Raw genomic sequence first — 17455 nt, forward strand, 5'->3', positions numbered from 1 at the left:
CCGCTCCAGGGAGCCTTGCGTCCTTCCCCGTGCACCAGGTGCCCTGAGGGTAGAGGATCAAGCACAGTGGGCTCCAGGGCCCCTCCCCCAGGCCGGGTACCACTAGGGACTGAAGCCATGTGGTGTCTCCCCCCCCCAGCCTTTCAGCCTGTGGGACCTTGGCTGGGGAGTACAGACGGGAATTTCTGCTTTTAATCCAAAGAGACAGAAAGAAAACTCAGCAAGAAGCTGAGCTACCCCCACCCCACTCCCAAAACCCCTCTGGGGACAAAAGCTCCAGCCTGGCATCCTCCCCACCCTGCAGGACCCATACAAAAACCTAAACAATTGGAAACATGGCCCGATCCCAGGTCTGTGCCTGTGCCAGCTCCAGCCATGGGGGTCCCCCCCGCTGGGCACAGTGCCCACGGGAAGGCCAGCTGGACCCTAACACTGGGGCAGGGTCTCTTGGGGGCGGCAGGATTCCCATAGGAGGTTCCGACAGCGTGGGGATGTACCTCTTCGTGGGGTGTTGGTGTCCTTGCCTCTGCTGGAGGTGGGCCCTCCAGGGGCCTTGGGCTCAGGCCTGCAGTCAGTGGGCCAGGTGGGATGGAGAAGAGACTTGCCCCTGCTGTTCTCAATATGGCCTCTTTTTGTCCCATTTCAGTCCTGGTTCCTCTGATAAGATCGACAAAGAGAAATGACAAAATGTAAAGAAGAGGTTCCTCAAACGGGGGGAGAAGAAATTTTGAGACGTGGAAAAATCCCCCAGCCCAGCCCCACCGAAAAGCAAAAATTAGACGTCGTCAGCCACTCAGCCCTTCTCTCCTCCAGCCCGGGGAGCCCTGCAGGCCCCCAGAAGCAGCCCAGTTCTCGGAGAGCCCTCGGAAGAGGTCTCGGTGGAGCTGTGCACCAGCAGCCAAGCAGAAAGAAACATGCAAACGGACTCTGTTAAGTAGAGGACAGAAAGAAAGAAAGGATGCAGCAGAACTGCCTTTCTCCCCTCCCGCCCCCGCCCCGACCTTCCGGGGAAGGAACAAAATCAACCCAACAAAGCAGCCAGCACAGTTCTAAAGGGGCCTGTCCTCCACCCTCACCCTTCCTAGGGGAACCCCACCCCCAACTCGGGCCGGAGCTTCACTACGGAGCTCGGAGGACAAGCTTGTACAAATGATGGGGTGCAGATCCAGAGGGTTCTCCCTCCAGACTCCGCCCCCTCCCTGCCTGTCCCCCCACCCCCCACCCCCGCCCTGTCCCCACTGCCTTGGCCTCTGGCTTCTTCCCCCAACTGCTCTGGACTAGGTGAGGCCGGTGGCTTCCAGGTCTCCCTGCCCTACCTTTGGGCTAGAAGCCCCCCGGGAGGGGGGGCCCAGGGAGCGGGCCCCTGGAGCTAGTTTCTTGCTCCTGAAATGGAGGGTGTTCTGTCACCCCACCCTGAGCTTCAGGGGTAGTTTCAGGGCCCCAGACCCCTCTGTACAGTCCATAGGAAAAAGTCGGAATGCTACGACAGCCCATCCCAGCCTGGGACAGGCCCCCTCTTCCCTCTCTCCGCAGGCGGGGAAAGTCACTCTCTCGCCGCACCACGAGTGAGGGGAGGTGGGCCCCAGGTCGCCCCCACACCCCAGCCCCGCATGCTGGTGCCCTCGCTCTGCCCCACCGGTCCCTGCCCCTGCCCCTCACACAGACAGCCCTGCTGTGGCCGGGCCGGAGAGTGGAGCAGAAAGGGGACCCCGGAGCCGAGCGAGGAGGACGAGGCGGCCGCCGCTGCCACCGGCCAAGCCGCCACCGGCGCTAGGTAGGCGTCCTGCTCGCCGACTTGCAGCTCCTTTGGAGGGTGTTGGGTGTTGTCCTTTTTCAAAAGTGTTTTGGAGCTTTCTCTGTCCTCCCCTCCCAACCCCACTTTCTCCACCACAAGGGCCTCCTGGCCACTTCTTTCTGGATTTCAGCTGTAATGTCTTTACTCTTTATTTAGGGGTGGGGCATTCATTGTTCGGGTCTTTTGCCGTTGCAATTGGGAACTCCTCCTCCATTTGAGCAACTTGGGAACAATTTGGTAACACACCCCAGGAAGTAGCTCTCCCCCTCCCCCTGCAGCCCCTTCCTCCCCCCCAGGGATGGTTGGGGGCCTGTCCAGAGGGTCTTCTGTAGCCCCCTGGGAGGGAGGGAAGCAAGAGCATGCCCAGCCCCCTTCCAGGGTGTGACTTGGCCCCTCTGGCTTGTCTTTCTGTGCCTTACTCCCTCCTCCCTGCATCTCCCTTCCTAGGCCCCCTTCTCGAGTCCTTGTGCCTCTCTCTCTCTTTCTTAACTGTATGAAAACACAAAGCACAGGTCAGGATCCTCTGAAAGTCAGTCAACCCAACATTGCACCGGAGGGGTGGGTTGTGGGCTTTATTTATTGTGAATCTAGTTTGTGAGGCTGTGGCCCCAGCAGGGAGGGACAGAAGGAGGGGAGGGACCTGGCTGGAGAGGCGAGGAGGGCCCTGACCTGGGGCAGAAGGGGCCAGCGAGTGGCGCCTCCCCCTCGACTGGAAGCCACAGGGCGGCCGGCCCCCGGAGTGGCTTTTGTTGGAAGTTGAGCGAAGGCCCTCCCCCATCCGCGTGCAGCCCTCGGGGAAGACCGGGACTGAGAAGCTGGGGACAGGGGATCCCGCGGGAGCCTGGGTGGGGGGGCGTGGGGAGTAGGGCGGGTGGGGGGGTGGGGGGCCGGGTGGGCCGGGCGTGACGCGCGGTCAAAGTGCAATGATTTTTCAGTTTGGTTGGCTAAACAGGGTCAGAGCTGAGAGGGGAGCGGAAGGGACCCCCTGCCCGGCCGCACGCGCCCCTTCCCTCGAAGACAATCGGGGCCGCAGGCGCGGTGGGCCCGCGGGAGCCGGGGTCTGCGGGGCGCCCGCCCGGGCGAGGTCGGAAGCTGCAGGCCAGCTGGGCCGGAGCGGGAGCGCGCAGCCCGGGCGGGCAGGGGGGTGGGGGCCGCTCCTTTCCCAAGTGTCGTTGTGAGGGGCAGGCGAGGGGCGACGAGGGCGACAGGAGATGTGGGGATGTGTTTAGAAGAGAAAAAAAACCCACAAAAAATATATATGGGGGAAATGAACTTTTTTTTTCATTGAACCAAGTGCAATGCATCAGAGAGTTTTCCTATCTTTGTATGTTAAGAGATTGTTAAGAAAAATTCTATTTTTGTTGTAATGTCCTCGCGGCTCTGGGGACGCTAAAAGAACTGGGCCTGCCCCGCCCTGCGCGGGGATAACGAAAGCTGAGTGTTTTTTTCCTTTTTTTTTTTTTTTTTGTTCGTTTTCTTTCTTTCTTTCTTTTTTTTTTTTTTTTAAGTCGTTTTCCTATGTTGACGAGGATGATCTGGGGTTTTTATTTGTTTCGTCGTTCGTTCTCGGTTTCGGTGGGAGGGCTGAAGGAAACGTTCACATTTTAGAGTTAAAAAAAAAAAACCACCTCGACATTAAAAAAACAAAAACCACAAGATCAAAAAGGAAAAGGACGAGAGAAAATTATTTTTAAGATAATTCAACATAAAAACCCTGGTGCTTCTTACATTATAAAGTACGTTTTAAAAAAACCCACAAACTATTATACATAAGTTTATGAATCAATTAAATATCCTGCACTTGTTAGGAACACGCATATCCCTTCTTTGTTGAGTTTAACGGAACGGGACAGCGGCATACGCCCGGCGGCTGGGCTGCTCCGGCCGCGGGTCTCCCCGGGCGCCCCCTCCCCAGGGCCCAGCGCCCCCTCCTCGCCCCATCCCCGTCCGGGCACGGGGGCGCGGCGGGGGGGTCCCCAGCCCCTCCCCCGCAGAGGTCAATGCCAACGAACAAACGTCCCTTCCCTCCCTCCCTCTCCGCCCCGAGCGCCCTTCTTTGAGCCAGACGCCAACTTGACCCTCACCAGCATTATCAGGAGCGCGCTCAGCAAGTTGGTAGTTACCCCCCCTTTTCCCCGGCGCCCCCGACTCAACATCACTCCTCCCACCCCTACCCCTACCCCCGTCACCCACCGGGGAGCACGAGGAAGGCTCGAAGCTCCAGGACAGGACCAGCCAAGCTGACAGGTCGATTCGCCCAGGCCCGCGCACGCACGCACGCACGCACACGGCCCCGCACACAGCCCTACCCCACCCTGCAACCAGCCCCGTCGACTGCCTTACACACCCGCCCCCGCGCTGGCCGGCCGACCTAGTGCCTTGTTCTCACCCCCGTGCTGGCGGAGCGGACGCCGCGCTCTGGGTCCCAGAGGGGCCGGGTGGCTCAGACGACCCACCATTTCCTCACCCCGACCGTGCTGAACGGACCCCCCACACGAGAGAAAATAAAGGAGCAATAAAGTCACGAGAAATTTCGTCCCCCAATCGAGAGCCCGAGGGGCACCCCAGCCCCGCCTCTGCTCCCCCCACCCACCCACCCTCGGGGCGCCCCCCTCCCCCCCAAGCCAGCCTGGGCCAGCCCCGCTTCGGCCCCTCCCGGGAGATCCGTGCGCCCGACCAGCACCAGCATCGCGGACCGCGAAGGCCGCCCGTCCCGTCAAACAAGTTTCTTCTTAGGCTAAGAAACGCAGTATATACGAGTATCTCTATATATAGTACTAATGGATTTGGTGTGCTTCCCCCTTAGCGTCCCCTGTCCCTCCGCTCCTCCTCCTTCAGCCTGGTCTCCCCCTCTCTCTGCCCTCCACCCCCGTCTCTGCACTGAGATACATAAGAAACAAGGGTAGTTTACTGTCTGTTTTGTTTTCTGGGTTTTCAGTGTCCTAGCGGAATGCAAGTAGGCAGCCAGCCCGTATGTTCCCTCTCCGCCCCGCCCCGCCCCGCCCCGCCCCCGTCACTGCGCTTCTGTTATACCATCTTTGCCTGACTCTCTCCGGCTTCTCCATTGAATGGCTAATGTGTATGTGAAATAAAGAAATAAAGAAAAACAAAAGTAAGAGCGCCCGCGCTTTCGCTAACGCCGTCGTACGGGGACCGGTTCGGGATTGGTGGGGTGGGCGGTGGCGTCGATTCTGTCTCCCCGGACGCGGTCCAGGAGCGGGGCGCCGGTGAGAAGGGCAAAGACTCCCCAGTCCCTCCCCACCTCTGTCGGTGACCCCAGCCCCGAAAAAAGAGGCACCACTTTAGTCCGATGACCTGTCTGCCATGTCGGTTCCCGGACCTCGTCCCCGGGAGGGAGACGCGGGAAAGGCCATTTCCAGCGGGCGGTGGGTGATGTAAAAAAAAAAAAAAAAAAAAAAAAATGTCTGCAGGGCTTTTGGGGGCGACAGTCGCCCTTCCAGACCCCCGGGCCCTTTTCCCTGTTGGGGACGTCCTCACTGGTCCCTCTTCGGGGGAGTTCGCTCCCGAGCAGTCGCAGGGCATCGTCCGCCCTTTCCTCGACCTCCCTGGGCTGAGTTCCCGGTGCCCCTCGGCTCAGAGGCAACGCTGCGGAGGTCACCGCACCTCAGGGCTCACGACCGCTCGTTCCGTCTTGATGGGCCGGGCCGCCCCATCGGGGCTGCCGCCGTCGGGGCCGGCCGGGGGCGCGGGCTGCGAGCGCACCACTGCCTCGGCCCTGCGACAAGGCCCGCGACGGGCGCCATCGTTGGGGCCCCGATGCGCGGGCCGTTTGCGGGGCCCGGACGGGGCGGGGCCTGCGGCCAGAGCGGCCGCCTGGTCGCGCAGCAGCCGCACCAGGAAGCCAATGTATTTCATGGCCAGGCGGAGCACCTCGTTCTTGCTCAGCTTCCGGTCGGGCGGGTGCGTTGGCAGCAGCTTCCTGAGCTCTGCGAAGGCGCCATTCACGTTCTGCTGCCGCCAGCGCTCCCGGCTGTTGGTGAACACACGCCGGGCCACCTTCTGGGGCTGGTGCCCTGTGAACAAGAGGGGTTGGGTTGGCACCGAGGTCCAGGGGGCGCCCCCTCCTGCCCTGGCTTCAGGAACCCAGAACCCTCCTGGGAACTTCCACACAGGCTGGGGCTCTCTCCATCCAAAGGATCCCCAAGTAGGATCCACGTGTAGCTCCCCTGCTAGTGAGCAACCCGGCTCCCACCCCCACTCACCCCGGCAGCCTAGACAAGGACGATCACAGGCTCGGGCTGCAGGCAGCTGAGGCTTTCTGTATCTCTGACTGTCCACACCTTTATGTCAATGGCTGAGATTCCTAGGGAAAAGTTTCCTGTGGCTGTCAGTCTGGGGAGCCGTCCCTGCGGTCCTCATTCTGGAGTGTACCCCTGTATGTGGCTGGAGGTGGATGTGGGTCTGAGAAGTTCCCTAGGTGTGCATGTGGTCCTGTCTGTGTCTTGGGTGAATTCCTGGTATATCTAAATGGCTGTGGTTGTGTCTGATCATTGCCAGGTGGTTGTGGTCGTGTGGCTGTGGTTCTGTGGCTGACTCTTGTGTGGCCATGGTCCTAAGTGGCTGTGGTTGTGTGGCTGTCTTGTGTGGTTGTTGTCCTGTGGCTGTTTCCTGCGTGGCTGTGCATTCTATTGGGGCTGTCATTCTGTGGCCCCCCATGCCATGGTGCATTTTGCCATGACTCTTTGTGGCTTGTTGGGTGGTTGTGGTTGCGTGGGCCTGGCCATGGGTCTGTGGTTTTGCACATGGGTGTAACCTGCGTACTGAGTCCCCGTGTGGGCTGTCCTGTGTATGTCTGTGTGCACCTGCAGCACCTTTCCCTGTGGTAGACAGGAGCCCCAGCAGATGGATTTGCACACGAACCCCTACTCACCCTCGGCCAGCTCCAGCTCACAGTGGCTTGGTCTCCGCTTCAGCCGGCTGCTAGGGAAGATGCCAAAAGGTCCTGCCGGCCCAATGTAGAGGCTGTAAGGGGTCGTGGGTCACTAACGCCTTGTGGGCAAGGACCCTGGCCCGGGATTCCCCCCAGGCCCCAGCCCCCCACTGACCTGTTAAGGAAGGGGTGAGGGTGATAATGCAGGGCCAGGGGGGGTGGGACAGTTCCCAGGGTAGAGAGTTGCAGCAGCGGGGGCCGCAGGGCGCTCAGCTCCGTGGTGGCCATGGCTGCCCCTGGGGGCCTGGTGTGGCCCAGGCTGATCACTGGCACGCCAGGGGGCAGCCTGGGGGGTGAGGAGCCTTGGTGCCCCATCTCCTTCACCTTCGGGGGCCCAGGCGAGGCAGGCTTGGGGGGCAGAGCGGGTGCTGGGCTGGGGGCACACACCATTTCGGCCTTCTCAGTCATGGTGGGGCCCACCTCTGCCTGGGCCTGGGGCGGGCACATGGACCCCAAGGGGGTGCTCACCTGTGGGAGGGAAGGAAGCCAGCGGGGAGGGAGGAATCAGATGCCACGCACATCCCTCAGACCAACAGAGCCCTCAAAGGAGAGGGAAAGGGCGGGGGAGGGGGGTGGTTCGGTGCGTTAAGGCAGGTGGGCTCAGAAACCACCAGGACATGGGAGGGGGGTCTGACACAAGGGCAGGTGGTAGCCAATGAGTCTCTGGGCGGCCCTGAGCTCGGCAGGACCATCTCTGAGCTGTTTGTGACCCACGAGGGCCTCAGTTGCCCAGCTTCTGAGCAAATTTCCCTTATTCCAGAATCCCTTCTCACCTGGAACCTGGAGAGAGGGCTGAGGAAGGAACCCGTGATGGATCCTGCGGTCCCCAGGATGATCCCGAGACCCCCTCATTGATACCATGTGACCTTAGAATCCCTCTACAATTGACTCTGACCCTTCACTGATCCCCCACCCCCGCCCCAGCTGACCATGTGGCCCTCAGCTATGACCCTGGGGGCTCTTCTCATTGCCTCCATGTCACACCATGAAAGTCCCCCATAATCACTCCATTGACTCCCACCCCCACTGAAAATATCCCCCTTACTAACCCTGTAACCCCATCGCTGACACTATAATCAAAAATGCTGACCCAGAATCCCAAACCCTGACCCCACTGCCCAGAATATACAGGCGTGTCTTAATCCTTCTCTGGCCCTTCCTGGTGTCCCCCACACCCCATTTCCTACCCTGATCAGCATCAACTCCTTTGCAACCCTACTTAGAAGGTTTGGCCCTGTGACTTGCAGTGTCCAGCAACTTCTGGGACTCTTGGCCCCTCTGCCCTGTCTTCCCTACCTAGGCCCTGGGGAAGCTGGCCTGGATTCCCACTTAGTGGGTTCCCCCGATGAATGAATGAATGAATGAACGAACGAATGAATGAATGCAGGCACTCCCAGGATCCCCCACCTTCAGGCGGACTCCCCTCTTACCCCCGCACTGATCCTGCTGTTTGGTGAGTGCCCTGGCTCTGTCCTTCAGGGCCAGGATGCCATTGGGTTTCAGGCCAGGCTCCGTGGCCCCGATCGGTCCGGCCTCTGCGTTCAGGGCCGCTGGGAGCTTGCCGCCCCCTCCCGGCAGCGGCGTCGGGGCCGCGCCTCTTCCCGGGCTCCCAAGGCCCGCGGCAACGGCTGCGTGGATCCCTCGAGGGAAAGTGAGCTGCTCCAGGCCGGCCCGCCCTCTCCCCGCCCCCGGCGGCCCAGTTTCCTCCCTCTCACCCCTGGCCGCGCCGGAGGATGCTGGACCGGCACAGATAAGAGCCTGGCCGACTGGCCGCGCCTGATAAGGAGCCGGGCTGACCCCGGAGGAAACCGGCGGGCGGGGATCTCCGAGCGCGGGCCTCACAGCCCCGCCCCCGGCCGGCGACGGACCGGGCCGTCACCCCTCAGGGCCTCACCTTCCGTCGCCCCCAGGCACTGGAGTGGCCTCGGGCCTCTGAGGACCCCGACCCAGTGCACGGCTGGGAGTGAAGTACCCGGATGTACGCAGAGGGGAAACCGAGGCAGGGAAGTCGCGGCCTCTAGTGTCGCTTGGGTTCCGCCTCCGGCTTTGAACACCCCCTGCCCAAGTGTCCGTGCTGATGGGGGTGGAGGAGAGCCCTTTCCGGCAGTGCTGGGGCCTCGTGACCCAGGGCCCCCTGCTGCTCCTCCTCTCCTCACCCTGCTTGGTTCCTCTTTTTACGCCACCCCTCCCAGGCTTTGCACCACCCCCACCCCAGACGGGGGCACTGGAGGGAAGGCAGTTCTTACAGTCCGCCCTTGGGTGTCCAGCCAGGGCCGGTGTCCTGGGCGCCCAGGCCTGGTGTCCACACCACCTTTTAAGGCCCAGGAGGATGAGAGGAAGTGCCACGGCTGGGAGGGACTTCTTAGGGGGCCAGGGATGGCCAAGCTTTACAATAGGTGCCCCCAGCGCATCCCCACAGGATGCCGATCCTCTAGGCCACCAGAGCACACAGGCCCAGCTTGGTGGTCTCTGGCCCTCATCCCACATCATCGGCCACTCGGGGTGGAGGGGAGGATGGTGATAGGCGTTGGGCAGCTTTCTGGGAGTGGTGATGGAGCTCAACGCTGGCCTGCAGCCTCGCGGAAGGGAGCCCCCCCCCTCCCCCCCCATAGCTTGGTGGTAGGCACAAGACTATCCCTTTCTCCAGTGCCCTCCCACCTGGGCCGGTCCTGCTTTGCCTCAGGTGTGTCTAGCTGGGGCCCAGTAGGAGCCACGCCGACCCACACTCCCCAGCCTCCCAGGAATCTGGCGGAGCCCAGGACCAGTCCACCACCCACCCACCCGCGGCCCCGGGGAAACAAGAGTTCATCTCCAAGCACACGAGTTACCTGATGATCCCTACAAGCTAGGTTCTAGGATTTAGGTTCATTTTACAGATGGGGATGAAGTGAAGAGAAAGGTGTTTGGGAGGGCCCCACAGTTACCACGGGGGGGAGGGGGGGACTGGGCCCTAAGCTTCTCCGTTAACGTTGCTAACCCTCTGTCCTGGAGGGGAGGGGAAGCAGCAGGCCCGCCCGCGCCTCGCTCTGTTCGCCTGAGGGGCCGCGGAGCAGGAAGCACCTGGTCTGGAGCGGATGCACAAGGCGCCTGGTTCCGGTCCGGCTTCCGCCACCGCGGCCCGCGGGGAGCTCGGCCAGAGAAACCTGGCGGCGAGGCGAGGCAGGGTAGGGGTTGGGTGACTGGAGAGCCGGCCTGCTTGCCGACAGGGGGTGTGTTGCCGGGAGGGGGGCGGTGTGTGAAGGCCCCCCCGGGCACGAGGACACGGCTGCCGCCCCGTGGCCGCCTCGGGAACTGCAGGCACCCGCAACGGGGTGGCAGAGCGCCTCGTGCTGCACCTGGACAGACCACCGCTCCCACCGCACCTGCGGATGGTCCGCTCCCACCTCCTCCCACCCCCAGACAGAACACCCCAGACAACACTTCAGTCAGGCAGGGGCAAACAAACCCCCAGAATCACGGAGCTCTCTTGGGGAGTTAAAAAAACAACAACAACCCACAAACGGACAGAGGAAGAGACTCCAGACATGTCGCTGCAGAGATGGACAGAGCCCCTAAGGCAGATGGACAGACAGACCCCAGGCAGCCTTCTCATTCAGACAAATGACAGTTGAAGGGATGACATCTCTTTATTGGCTCAGTCTACTCCTGGACCAGTGGCCACACCAGGCCCAGGAGGGTTCTGGGAAGGAGTCTCTGGACGGTCACCGGGGGCCACTTCAGCAGTGTCCTCGGGTGTGGGGGAGCTGTGGGAGTAGCAGCACTGGTCCCCGTGTTGACAGGTGCCCTGGTGGGAGGATGGTGGGTGAGAACCCTGGCCCAGAGCCCAGCAGCCTCTGCTGGGTCCTTCTCCTGGATGGGGAGCTCACCCCCACACCTTGCCCGCCCCAGGTCTCCCGGCCCAGCCTGCCCCTTGGCCTTGTCCTGTTGCTGGGAGGGGGATCCCTGGGTGCTGCAGGGTGAGGCAGGGGTGCTTCACCTCCTTGAATCTTTTACAGGGAAATGTCTTGAGCCGGGCAGCCCGCTGGACTGGGTCTTCAGCTGGCTCCTTCCTCTTATTCTGGTGCAGCCTGCGTCTCTCCTCCATAGCTTCACCTGCTGCCTTGCCCCTGTGCGGGGAGAGGAGTAGCTGGGACCCCCCATCTGGCCTTCGTGCCCCCCCCCCCCAAGTCCCACCGCCACCAGGCTCTCACTCACCCTGGCCGGGCGCGGGGCCGGGGGCCCCAGTTGGCCTCAGGGTTAGCCTGGAAGCGCTTGAGTCCTCGCTGGCGGGAGCTGGGGTTGGCATCATCCCGGATGGTGAAGTTGGCCTGCAGCCTGGGGACGCGGGAGCAGGCACTGAGGGGCAGAGCCCGCGAGTGTGCAGAGACCACCTGCCAGCCTCAGCCGGCTCCACGTGCTTCGGGAGGACTCGAGACTCTCATCCATTTAATAAAGTTACCAAGTGCCTATTGTGTGCCTAAAATCTGCCGCTGGTAAAGCCCACGTTCCAGTGCATGAGATGATGAGACAAATCAGAAATAAGCAAATCACACAGTGTTCGGGCACGAGTAAGAGTTTTGAGAAAAACAGAGCAGGGTAAAGGGAACAGGGAGATGGGGGAAGGGGTGCAAGGCAGAGTGGTCAGAGACACCGGAAGGAGGTGAGGCAGAGCCATCGGGGGACCTGGGAACAGGCACTCCAGGTACAGAACAGCCCTTATAAAGGTGGTAAGGTGGGGCTGAGTCTGGGGAGTCAGAGCGAGGCCCAGTCCGGAGGGAGTGAGGTGGGGAGAGGGGAGATCGCAGGCAGAGGGTGCAGAGCCCACAGGCACAACTTCGGTTTCCAGTGAGTGAGGGGGGAGTCCCAAGGGGCTCTGACTCAGGTGCTCACAGGTGTTACCCTGGCTGCTGCGGGGCGAGGGTGGGGGTGAGGGGACGGGGCGGAGACGACAGCACTGGTGCAGGTGGGCAGTAATGTGGCCCCACCAGGGCGGGGGCAGAAGGGAAGGCCAGTGGGAAGATTCTGGATCTCACTGGAATGAGCACGTGTCTGTGTAGGGAGGTATCTGTGCTGTCTGCCCACACGGGGGGCTTCCCCTGGCCTCGGGCAGCCCTGTCAGTGCCTGTACCTGGGCTCCACACTGAGAATCCGGAACGCCGGGCTGCTCTCTGACAGGCGCTCCCGTTTCACCGGACACACCTTTTCCTGGGAGGCAAAGCTCAAAGGTCAGGGGATGGCAGGCCTGCCCATGTCCTGCGCTGCCGCCCCCCTTGGGTCAGGCCAGCCCTCACCCAGCATCGCATGATGTCCCAGAGGGCCGAGGAGGGGGCATCCGTCTTCACAGCATTCTTACAGGCGTGGGAAAGTGACACCCGGAAGCCGGCATGGAGGAGGGCCGACCTGGGGACCAAGAAGGGCCACGGTTGGCAGGGGGGTGGGGGTAGGCGGCCGGACCCCAAAGCCAGTGCTGCCCTGTGTGGGTGGGAGCCACCTCGACCGCGGCTACGTGGCCATCCTGCTGGTATGGCTGCCCCCTCACCAAGGCTCACGGCCCCCGAGCTGGGTTCTCAGCCCCTGCACACAGGCGCGCTGGATCTCCGCGTCACAGGAGACAGCTGGCCTGGGGGGCTGCACCTGCCCAAGGGCGCCCAGAGGTCAGGCCCTCACCGCAGCTGCAGGAGGCTGGGTGTGCTGCAGCGGACGGTGCTGCTGAGCTGGTCCAGTGCATAGTAGAGAGGCACGTCCGGGAGCTCCTGCGAGTGCCGACCGGGTGGATGTGGGGTGGGTGGAGGCGGGATGGCTGGGCACAGGCGGGGCCCCCCCTTCCCGGTCATGGCCTGCTCCCACCTCAGTGACGACGCTCAGGACCCCTCGGATCCGCTCTGAGGTGTGGAAGCGGCCAGGGTTGGTGCTCACAGCCTCTAGGACACGACCCACGAAGTCCAGGTCATGGATGGGCTCTGCCCACAGGGGACCGCCAAGCTACAGACACACAGTGGCCAGATGGGAGGGGTCAAGACAGCCACAACCCCAGGGCCCCCCTTGTTTCCCCTGCCCCGCCTCACCTGGTGTCGCTGCCCACAGTGCCCACACTCGGGGGCAACTGGGGGACCGCAGGCTGCAGAGAACTTGACCCTACAGGGAGAGGGGTGGTTGGGGGGAGCAGTGACCCTGGGACGCCCCCTCTTCCCCTTCCTCCCCGGCTCCCCCTTGCTCACCGGCCACCAGAGGCTCCCGACGCTTTGCCAAGGCGCTGAAGGTGGAAGGTCCCGCAGCCCACACACTGGAACACCAGCGCCTGCTTGCTGTGGGGGAGCAGGGGTGGCCTGAAGTCCCCAGCATGATCCCCGCACCCCAACTCCTCCCTCAGGCTAATTTCACCCCCATTAGGACCCCCATTTCCCCGGGGCGGGATGATGTCCCGCCCACACCCCAAAAGGCCCTGTTGCCTCCTTCCATCCATCACCCTTCCTTGCCCCAGACCAACCTGGCTGAGGCTTTGACCTTGGCCTGGCCGGTGAAGACGCGAACAAAAACGCGCACGTAGAAGTCAGCGCTGACGCTGAGCAGTGGCACCACGAAGCGCTGGTAGCAGTTGGCTCGGAGGTCCAAGCTATGCAGGACGATCCTCAGGGCCTGGGGGTGGGAAACAGGCATCGGGCATCAGCCACGCCTCCCCCACGGCCTCCCCGCTACTCTGAGGGCTCCCAGCTCCCTGGGTTCCAAGCCCAGCCCCAAACATCCCGGCTGCCTGACCCTTGCCAAAAGCCTCAGTTCCCTCATCTATGAAATCGGGACGGTCTGTGTCTCTTTATGGCCCTGCTGGGGGTACCCACAACGAAGGAGCCCATGGGCCCCCGCAACTGAACGTATTCCGATTAGCATAGACAGCAGCCTGAGCTGTGCGAGGTGCTCCACAGACCCGTGTTCCGGCTTCCCAGACTGACCTGATGACAGGGCCCTTAAGGAACAAAGAGGAGACATCCTCCTTTCCGGCCCATGGATGCAGCCAGCCCCTGCCTTCTCGAATCCCCCTTGCAACCCATCACCATCACGCCCATTGCACAGATGCAAAAACCAAGGCCCGGAAAGATAAGATCAATTGTCCAAAAACACCAGCAAAGCTAGGATGTGAACTCAAAGCCAAACCCAGACCCAAACACCACCTTGAAAAACAATCTTGGAAAATTGTTCAAACAGACGATACTGGGAAAAATGACATAAGCACTGGCTCCTACCCCGGGCAAAACCACTGCCCCCTAGACGACCAGATCGGGCACCCCAGGCTCTTAGTACTGCGCGGGTTACAGACGTGCTTGTCCTCCACATCTTGGGACGGCTATGGCCCCGGCTGCCCGGAGGAAGCTAAGCGGGTCTGCGGCCCGGGAAGCTGGGGAGCGCCCTCACCATCTCGTGGCAGGCACGGCTCTTGAGGGCCATGGCCCCGTACTTGCTGTAGCACGTCTCCCCGCTGTTGCCCGCCAGCACAGCCATGTCCGTGCACGTCACACACAGCAGCCCTGCAGGGACCACCCGAGCAGTGAGGACCCCGCCCCACACCGAGAGCCCGGCTCTGCGCCCCCCGTCAGCACGGCCTCACCTCCTTCGCTCACAGCCTGCACGGCGGCGTCCAAGAAGGGGGCAGGGCTGCCGTACGGGTCCAGGTCGATGACGTCAAACCGCTCCGAGGCCTTCTGATGCTGGTACATCAGCATCCTGGGAGTGAGAAGGCCAGGTCCTCAGTCCCCTGCACCGGGGACCTGCTCTGTCCCCTCCGTGTTTTCTGGCATTCAGGGTGACCATTCTGGCTTGGATTTAGGGGCCAGCTGCCTACGTTCAGTTCCTGGCTTGGCCAGTTGCTAACTGCATGACTCTTCCTCGTTGGGCCTCGGTGCACTCACGTCTAACAACGGCCAGAGTAAGAGCCAGCCGCGATGTAGCAAACAGACTCCTGACAACCATTTCAAGCAGTTCAGCTCATCAAATAATCTTCCAGACAAATCTATGGATTGGGAATGATGATCGTTCCCTTTGTAGGTGAGGAAATGCAAACGCTCCCTTCTCAGTGTAGCCTGCCCTGACCGTGTTAATTAATTAATTAATTTAGATTTTATTTATTTACTTGACAGAGAGAGACACAGCCAGAGAGAGAGGGAACACAAGCAGGGGGAGTGGGAAAGGGAAGAAGCAGGCTCCCAGCGGAGGAGCCTGATTCGGGGCACGATCCCAGAACGCCGGGATCACGCCCGGAGCCGAAGGCAGACGCTTAACTTAACGACTGAGCCACCAAAGCGCCCCTGACCGTGTTATTTAAAATGGCAACCCACCCACCACCTTCCTCCAGCCCCCACTCCGCCCTCCAACCCCCCACCCCACCCCAGCACTTTCCACCTCTAGCTTACTACAGTTTACTCATTCGTCTCATTATTTGTTATGGTCTTTGTTTCCTATCAGATTTTTTGTCTTTTTAAAGATTTTACTTATTTGAGAAAGAGCAAGAGCAGAGCAGAGGGAAAGGGAGAAGCAGACGCTCCACTGAGCAGGGAGCCTGCCGATCCCAGAACCTTGGGATCATGACCTGCCGGAAGGCAGACAGATGCAGATGCTTAAGAGAGCCACCCGGGTGCCCCCCATCAGCTTTTAATACAATCAGGAAAGCAAATACTTTTCATATCAAAGACTATTTGTTTCCTGTAAAGGGTCAGAGAGCAAAAATTTCAGGCTTTGTGGGCCACAAGTGGTACCCTTTTCAACCCTTTAAAAATGCAAAATCATTCTTAGCTGGTGGGCCCTAAAAAACCGGTCACCGGGCCTCACAGGTGGTTGTTTGCAGAGAATGTGAATGCCCCAAGGTCAGGGATTTTGTCTGCTTTGTTTACTAATGCCTGGCACATTGTGGACACTAGATACACGCTGGTTCTTTGAATGAACAAAAGAACCAGAGGTTGAGAAGTTAAGTCTAAAATGGAAACTGTGATGGTACCCATTTCTGGCTATTCAAGCATTAGCTCTCATTTAATCAACACACCATTAGTATTGCAAATCCTGTAATACTAATATCCTCATTTTACAGACAAGGAACCCGGGGCTCAGAGAGACTAAGGCACTCTCCCAAGGTCACAGAGGGAGAATATGCCAGACTCAGGGTTTGAGCCCAGGCGGCCCTGTTCTAGCATGCACCTTCCAGCCATCAGGCTCTACTGCCCCCAATCTACCTGGCGACCTACCGGGCGTCTGCCTGCCTGGGATGCACCAGGTGGGCCACACCATTGAGCTGCACGTTGCGGCACATGAGATCCACGGCTCGGGCAGAGGCATCGTTGGCAACCACAGACTGGAGCCCAGGCACCTCTCGTGCAAAGCGAATGGAACGGAGGCCCGAGGCTGCCAGACCCTCCAGCACTCGAAGGCCTTCCTGTTGGGAGTTATCAGGAAGCCCCACTGACATGGATCCCTCCATCCTCTGCTGGGCCCCAAGGAGCCCCCACCACCCAGCTCCTACAGCTCTCCCGCCCCAGGAGCCTTCTTTCCTCCATTACTGGAGGACTCCAGGGCTGCCACCTCCTATGTTCAGGCCCCACCTCGCAGATCTCCCCCACCGCAGCTGTTCGAGGTTGGTCTCCTGGGGCCAGGTTTGCACCCTCTTTCAGTTCAGCCTTTTCCTCCTCTTGCTCTGACAAGTTCACGACCACCTTTGGCACGTCCTTCTCACCTGGCACCTTGACTGCAGCCACCCAGAAGCACAAGTCAGGGGATATTAAAGCTCCCTCTGAGAGACCTCCCCCTATTTCTCAGGATACAGAAGATTCAGGGAAGAAAATCTTCCTCAAAATCCCAGGGGGAAAGCCTGAAGGAAATGAGCCCAGCGTCTGCTGTGTGGCTGGAGCCTTTCAGGACTTTAAGGGAATGGGGGCGGGACAGAGAGCGAGCTCGGTGTGACCCCCGCCCACCAGGAGAGTGGACCTCGACTCACTCTGGATTCCTTTGGCCGCAAGCTGAACGCGAGCAAACTCGGTGATCACTGCACATCTGCGGAAGACGGAGGGTTAGCTCACACCCCCCTCATCCTTGCTGTTCCATTGCCCTCTGCCAAGCTGACCCCAAGCCCCTGCTCACGTCAGGTCCCGGTTGAACTCCTGCACTGGGTTGTAGAAGACTTCGTTGGCGCTGGGGAATGCTATCTTGGCGGCCCCCTCGGTGACCGTCGTCTCCTGAGCCTCGGATGGGCGCTCTTCTCCGCAGGGTTCAGTGCCGTTCTCCATTGCGGCCGGATTCCGTAGCTCTTGCGGCTGCCCCTCCATACATCGGGCTCTATAGGGACTGCAGGCGGAGCGGAGAGTCAGGCTTAGTTACAGAACGATTCTCACACGGGACATCCGCGGGAGCCTCTGCCCGCCAAGCCTGGTTCGGGGGGGCGGGAGAAGGCATAGGAAGAGTATCAGAGAGCTGTGTCCCCGGGCCAGGTGGCCTATACATCCGTGAAGATTAAGAAGACCCTGCGGCCTCGGTAAGGTGACACCACACCCCATCTTCGGAAGACCGGCCCCTGAGAAGCCAGAAGCCCTCAAGCGGGCCCGACCCTGGCTTGGATCCTTCCCGGCGTCACCCACGCCTTTCTCACCCTCGCTCGAGGCGCGGAGGACCGAATTAGTCTGGGTGCACGTTTCCCGGATTAGGACCTGGGCGGCGCCATGTTGGCACAGTGGGAGGGCAGGTCACATGATAGATTT

At 60.9% G+C, this 17455-nt stretch overlaps 3 protein-coding genes across 15 annotated transcripts in view; 1 reads left to right on the forward strand and 2 right to left on the reverse strand.

The window, feature by feature from the left end:
* NFIX (nuclear factor I X) overlaps positions 1 to 3448 on the forward strand; it is a 96104-nt gene extending 92656 nt beyond the window's left edge. For all 12 annotated transcript variants that reach the window (XM_026488128.4, XM_048227189.2, XM_044380009.3 and 9 more), the window contains one exon: positions 647 to 3448. In XM_026488128.4, coding sequence (XP_026343913.1) covers positions 647 to 661 — 15 coding nt within the window. In that variant the 3' untranslated portion in view covers positions 662 to 3448. The remainder of the gene's footprint in view (positions 1 to 646) is intronic.
* A 1776-nt stretch (positions 3449 to 5224) lies between these two features.
* Positions 5225 to 8262, reverse strand: LYL1 (LYL1 basic helix-loop-helix family member). Its single transcript, XM_026488145.3, has 4 exons — positions 8177 to 8262; positions 6862 to 7214; positions 6687 to 6778; positions 5225 to 5829 (listed from the first exon to the last, which is right to left on the reverse strand). Exons 2-4 carry the CDS (start codon positions 7191 to 7193, stop codon positions 5411 to 5413), a joined length of 843 nt encoding a protein of 280 aa, XP_026343930.1. The 5' UTR covers positions 7194 to 7214; positions 8177 to 8262; the 3' UTR covers positions 5225 to 5410.
* Positions 8263 to 10353: 2091 nt separating this feature from the next.
* Positions 10354 to 17434, reverse strand: TRMT1 (tRNA methyltransferase 1). Of its 2 annotated transcripts, XM_026488122.4 has the most exons (17): positions 17347 to 17434; positions 16842 to 17045; positions 16699 to 16754; positions 16307 to 16449; positions 15953 to 16140; positions 14326 to 14441; positions 14133 to 14245; positions 13213 to 13361; positions 12944 to 13030; positions 12791 to 12860; positions 12573 to 12707; positions 12393 to 12478; positions 12017 to 12125; positions 11854 to 11930; positions 10941 to 11060; positions 10723 to 10852; positions 10354 to 10530 (listed from the first exon to the last, which is right to left on the reverse strand). In XM_026488122.4, the coding sequence occupies exons 2-17, from the start codon at positions 17024 to 17026 to the stop codon at positions 10381 to 10383; spliced, it is 1914 nt and encodes a 637-aa protein (XP_026343907.1). In that variant the 5' UTR covers positions 17027 to 17045; positions 17347 to 17434; the 3' UTR covers positions 10354 to 10380. The 2 variants fall into 2 exon arrangements, with proteins under 2 accessions (XP_026343907.1, XP_057167532.1); XM_057311549.1 differs by lacking the exons at positions 16307 to 16449; positions 16842 to 17045; positions 17347 to 17434.
* Between the last annotated feature and the right edge of the window lie 21 nt (positions 17435 to 17455).

This window comes from Ursus arctos, unplaced genomic scaffold (genome assembly GCF_023065955.2).
Source record: "Ursus arctos isolate Adak ecotype North America unplaced genomic scaffold, UrsArc2.0 scaffold_14, whole genome shotgun sequence".
NCBI classification, from domain to species: Eukaryota; Metazoa; Chordata; class Mammalia; order Carnivora; family Ursidae; genus Ursus; species Ursus arctos.